General features: G+C 39.6%; 2 protein-coding genes across 2 annotated transcripts; one reads left to right on the top strand and one right to left on the bottom strand.

Moving 5' to 3' along the window:
- Positions 1 to 332: 332 nt before the first annotated feature.
- Positions 333 to 1,821, top strand: LOC137729791 (uncharacterized). The gene has a single exon (XM_068468812.1). It carries the CDS (start codon positions 502 to 504, stop codon positions 1,594 to 1,596), a length of 1,095 nt encoding a protein of 364 aa, XP_068324913.1. The 5' UTR covers positions 333 to 501; the 3' UTR covers positions 1,597 to 1,821.
- Positions 1,822 to 2,943: 1,122 nt separating this feature from the next.
- On the bottom strand, positions 2,944 to 5,295 carry LOC137728359 (uncharacterized). The gene is made up of 3 exons (XM_068467169.1): positions 4,236 to 5,295; positions 3,358 to 4,133; positions 2,944 to 3,159 (listed from the first exon to the last, which is right to left on the bottom strand). Exons 1-3 carry the CDS (start codon positions 5,293 to 5,295, stop codon positions 2,944 to 2,946), a joined length of 2,052 nt encoding a protein of 683 aa, XP_068323270.1.
- Positions 5,296 to 6,000: the final 705 nt, after the last annotated feature.

The following is a 6,000-nucleotide window of genomic DNA, read 5'->3' as shown; positions in this document are numbered from 1 at the left end:
TTAGTTAATTGATGGGTTAATGACTTACTTGAAATGCAGTGTCGATCAACATATGTTAATTAGCCACAAAAGTACTGACGAATCAACATAATCACATTTTATGTTTATTATGCACACTCATTGAGTAGTAGCGCGTAATGTACTTATTTTAGTATACGCATAAAAATTATAGTTCTTAAGTGGATACGGTAATTGCTGCGTGAAGTACGTATTTCGTAATTGAAAACATCAAAACTGTACGTTTTCTTGTGTTGTTTTGCTTAGATGCCCTCAGAAAACGAATATATTAGTCAACGGAAAGAAAATAAATCAGAGTCTTAAAGAATGATAGATCCCCATGGTTGGTTCAGTCACAGTTCCCAAGAAACATCAAAACGCAGAAACCAAGCAAAACCAACAGACGCTTCCGAATCCGATCCTTTGATTTCCTCCTTCCCCCAGTAGAAATTTATTTATTTTTTATTTATATTAATTTTTGTTTTTTTGTGTGGATTTTATGAAATGGAAGGTCGCCGGAGGCTAACGCTTCTCGATCAGATGTCAGCAAGTAGCAACGGGAGAGACTTAGCCGGATTGAGCCTAGACGACTTGTTGCTGGCCCCTGCAGCCGCCAAACAGCCCCCTACACCGCCCGCACTTCCCCCCACAATCTCGGGTCGGACCCTACTCGATATAATCCGCGACGAGGAGCCCAAGTCCTACCGGGCCCTGATTGGCAAGAAGGATAAGAAAGCCTGGAAGTCGTTCAAAGACCGCCTCCTACTCAAACGCGCCGGCTCCGCCTGGACTTCCTCCGTCCGTGTCCCCACCTCCGATATCCCTATCCGGAACACAGCTAACTACGCTTCCAATCGCCACCACCATCCGCGATCTCACAACTCGCGTCGCGGCTCGGTCCGTTACGTCACCCCCGAGTCCAATCTCGACATGACTCAGCAGGAGAGGCAGATTGCGCGGCGGGGCTCCACCCGGTTCAGCCCCAACGCCTCGATTCCGTTCGACGAGGTGGATGCGGACAACCCCCGCGCCTCGATGTTCACGCGCCGGAGCTCCGTGCGGTTCGCGGCCGACGAAGTCGCGACTGACTCGCCAAGGCGGCGGTTGTCGGCGGCGTTGGAAGAGGAGAGATCGCTGTCGGCGAGAGAAGCGATGGCGGCGCAGGAGGCCGCCGAAGCTGCCGCCGCGGCATCAGCGGCGTCGGAAGAGGCCGCTGAGGCAGAAGAAGAGACCGGGAACGAAATGCCGTCCGTGGAGACGGGTGCGGCGGCGGGTACGGCGGAGCCGGTGAGGATGTCGTTGATGGACTTGTTGGAAGAGACGGACAGGCAGATGGGGGTGGAGTCGAGGTACACGATGGACGAGGACGAGGACGAGGAGGAGTGCGAGGAGGAAGAGGAAGAGGAGGAGGAGGAAGCAGCGGCGGAAGAAGGGAATGTGGAGTATAACTGCTGCGTGTGCATGGTGAGGCATAAGGGGGCGGCGTTTATCCCCTGCGGGCACACGTTCTGCAGGATGTGCTCCCGAGAGCTGTGGGTCCAGCGGGGCAATTGTCCCCTCTGCAACAATTTCATCTTGGAAATTCTGGATATTTTCTGAACCAGATAAAGTAAAAGTAAAAGAAAAGTTACTGCAAGCAAATTCGATTTATGCATTTTATTTTAATTGGAGTTATTAGTAGAAATCTTTGTTTTATTTGATTTTTTTTTTTTTTTTTTTTTTTTTGGTATTTGGTATATTTGAGTTGAAGTTTCAAGTTGTATTTTTCTTGTAACTAAATAGTTTCATGAATGAATGCCTTGCGTTTAGGCTCTTGTCTGTACATATATGTTCCTTGTTGGTAACCACTGCAGTCTGCAAGTTTGATTTCATTTGGTGCTTTTTAAGTGTTACAAATTTGGATTAACAACTCCAGAGGAGGAGTTAAAAGTTCACATCAGCTATAACATTAAAAAAAAGATAACTTTGGTGTTTTTCAATCGTAATGTCAATTGCTACATGACATAACGTATATTGACATCAAATATGGTAACTATCATATTTGACACTAACTTCAAATTTATTATTTGCGTTAAATTTTATGTTTAAAATTTGACGAGATGATCTAAGTCATCACCCAAGTTACCAAATTACCATCCAAGCCCATATGGAGCTCAGAAATAGTTTTTTGATTTTCGAGAGTCATCTACATCGATGGAAGATTAGAACTTTTAAACAGGGGCCAACATGTGGCCAAGTTCCTCCTAGTGGCTAAACGCCCTCTTAATATTTGGTTCAAGTTTTTGAACAATTTTCTATGGAGTAATGTTAGGGTCCTTAGGGAGACTAAATTTAAAGACAATTTTGTGAATTAAAGGACATTGAAGTTGTTGATTGGATTACTAATTAAACTTGGATAAATGTGATTATTCCTTATTGGTGACACATCATTTGGTTTGCAAATTTTGTCTACAAATTTAGACTCCCTAGTATTATTCTTTTTCTATGTATTTGGATTATTTATTGGTGTTTTGTTTTAAATTTTGAATAATTACTTTATGAATATCATTCTCGGGTGATTAGTGAATGAACGAAATTTAAATTTCCTTATACATGTGACTAAAGACGAATTCAAACAAAAACAATATTATTAGCCATTGTGAGGTTTGGCCATTCTTCGACCCTTTAGTATAAATAATATCAAATGTATTATTATTATTTTTTTTTAACCAATTCTTACGATTTAAACACCGTTTTACTGGAAATTATTGAGTAAGGCTACCAATCCTTGATATTTATATGGTTGGGCATAATACATATGGTCAGTGGCGGATCCAGGATTTTAAACTCGGGGGGTCCCAATAATAAAGGTTAAAAAATTTATAGACAAAAATAACATTGAAAAGTTAAATATAATACATTTTATTCAAAAATCATTTGCATAACAATATTACAAGCTATAAAATCCTAATTCAAGCGTCCACGACGAGGTTTCATGGTCTGAAAATGTTCCATAATAGCTTCATTACCAATACATGAAAAAACATCTTTCTCAATGTAAACAACTAAGCTGTCACTCAACCATTGATCTCCCATTTTGTTGCGAAGTGGACCCTTAATGATATTCATAGCGGAAAATGCCCTCTCCACTGAAGCAGTTGCAACCGGTAAAACCAAAGCCAACTGAACAAGCAAATATACATATGCAAATGTTCGATGCAACCTTTTCTCCACCATTTTCTTAGCAAGCTCATTAATTCCCCGCAATTGAGAAAAATCATTATCAGAACGCACAAAATGAATGTAAATATCAAGTTGATCTTGAAGTGCCGATCTATCTCGATCCGTGAAATCTTTAGGCTACATATGAGCAAGGCGAACAAGCTTCTCTTTATCAAAAGCTACAAATGAATCATTCGGACTCAAGCATGCCAAGCAAATAAGCAATTCGATATTACCTTCAGCGAAGCGATCATCTAATTCTGTAAGTTGGAAATCAATGACCTCGAAAAAGAGCTCCACTTTGTAATGATGATGATTGGTCTTTCTTGGAGCCTTACGCAATGACTTCCCTTGAATGACATATAAATCATCCATATTAGGCACCTCAATTTCATGTTCAACACAAAAAGATGATACTTTATCAACCAAAAGATCAAAATTTTCATCATTCCTTATGCAACGTAGTTGTTCTTTACATGTCTTGACTAAAGCCATTGCATTCACAATCTCTTGATCTTTTTTTTGCAATGCTTGTGACAAATCGTTTGTAACTCCTAATATGGATTTCATCAAAAAGAGGAGGAACACAAACTCAAAAGATTGTAAATCTTTTAATAACCTTTTTGCTTCACCAGCACTATCATTGTAGCAATCTTCAACAATCATGTCAAGCACATCCACCACAGATGAGAACATTGTAATCAAACTGATCAAAGCACCATAATGTGAATTCCACCGTGTATCCCCAGCACGTTTAAGACTAGTTTCTTGATTTAACCCTTGCCCCGTTTCAAGACAATCATTTTCAATAGCTTTCAAGAGATTTTCTTGTTGTTTCTCTCTAAGTGCATCACGACGCTTACATGAGCATCCAACAACATTTGCCAAACTATTAGTCAATGTGAAAAAAGCGGCAACATCGGAGTTTTTCTTTGCTACGGCAACAAGAGCTAATTATAGTTGATGAGCAAAACAATGAACATAGAATGCACAACTTTCTTCATCCAAATTTTTTTTTTTAAGGCCATTGAACTCACCTCTCATATTACTCGCACCATCATAACCTTGACCTCGTAGGTTGGAGTAGCTCAAGTCATGTAGTTTCAAGAACTCATCAATGGACTCCTTTAGTTTACTTGAAGTTGTTTCGGTAACATGTTGGACTCCCACGAACCTTTCAATTACTTGACCTTTGTTGTCCATATAACGCAAAATCACTGCCATTTGCTCCCTTGTTGAAATATCACGTGATTCATCTACCATTATAGAAAAGAATTTACTCTCTTTCACTTCTTTCATAATAGCCTTAATAGTTTCGAAGGCACATGAATTGACAATATCTTTTTGAATTGAAGGAGCTATTAGCTTGAGATTTCCCGGAGCATTTTCCAAGACAACTTCCTTTATTTTCTCATCATGATCTGCAAGGAATTGCAAGAGCTCTAAATAATTCCCCCTATTATTCGAAGTGTCACTTTCATCACGGCCACGAAAAGGAAGGCCTTGTCGCAACAAGAACTTAGTGCAATCTATTGATGCATTCAAGCAAAGACGATATTTCATACACTCTTCTTCTGATTGTTTGATCACAACTGCTTCAATATGTATCTTTTGGTTCATTAGATAACTAGCCGCTTCTCTAGCTTTATTGTGGAAACAACCAATAGGACCAACATGTTTGTCAAAACATTCTCTTGCATTCTTCCATTTCTTAAAGCCTACCCCAGTGAAGGCATCGCTTCCTAATTGTGAAAAGTTGATTTTAAAGAGATAGCAATGAAGACAAAATGCCGCATCTTTAGATATACTATACTCCAACCAATCATATTCTTCAAACCACGAAACAACAAATCGTCGCTTTTTCTTTGCATGCAAAGTGTATGGGAACTCATACTTTGTAGGCCTACAAGGTCCCATTTGCAAATATGCTCTGCGGACCTCATCTTGAATATTAGAAGGATAGTCCTTCATTCGAATTCTTTTTCCCGGGTCTCTCTCAAGATTATTAAAATCAATGTCACACTCATTTTGTCTTGAGCTCGAACTACCCGAACAAGTAGATGGTGCTATTGGCTTTGGCTTGAAAAATCTTTCCATATTTCTTATTTCTAAACTACACATTTAACCAAAAACACAAAACATATACCAATCAACCAATAAACAAAAATTCCATCTAAATTTCAATTATAAAATGAGTATACAAACATAAAACACATCAACAATCATATCAATAATAGACTAAAAATCTCCACCAATATCTAATATAATTTAATTGAGATTAGATTAGAATACCAAAAAACTTACTTGAATTTGGAACCAAATAGTGGTGGCTTGGAGAATTGAAACAAGTGGATGTATAATATTGGAGTAATGTAATTATAATATGGGATTGGGTGGGATTAGAAATTTAGGGTTTTGGGTGAATATAAGAAAGATGGGGGGATTAGGGGGAAAAGCAGTGGAACGGGGAAATGAGAAGTGAAAGGGAGACGGGAAAGATGGCCCATGTGGGGCTAGACTTTCAAAAAGAATATGTAATCATGTTGCAAATGGTGGACCAATTGCAAACGTTTGTCTCATTGGTTTAACAAAAAAAAAAAAAAAAGGCCAAAACACTGCGTTTCGGACCAATTTTTTTAAATGCCCTGTTTTCTTCTTCTCCGTTGCAACCTGCAACCTGCTGCTGCAGCAACACAGACAGTCTACACAGGCCTTGTGTTCGAGTACGAGGGGTCCTCCGGAAAATTTCTAGCAACATTTTAGGATGGCCGAGGGGTCCTAGGACCTCCCAGGACCCTCCGT

Source organism: Pyrus communis, chromosome 3 (assembly GCF_963583255.1).
Source record: "Pyrus communis chromosome 3, drPyrComm1.1, whole genome shotgun sequence".
NCBI lineage: Eukaryota > Viridiplantae > Streptophyta > Magnoliopsida > Rosales > Rosaceae > Pyrus > Pyrus communis.
This window is presented reverse-complemented; position numbering and strand designations above follow the sequence as displayed.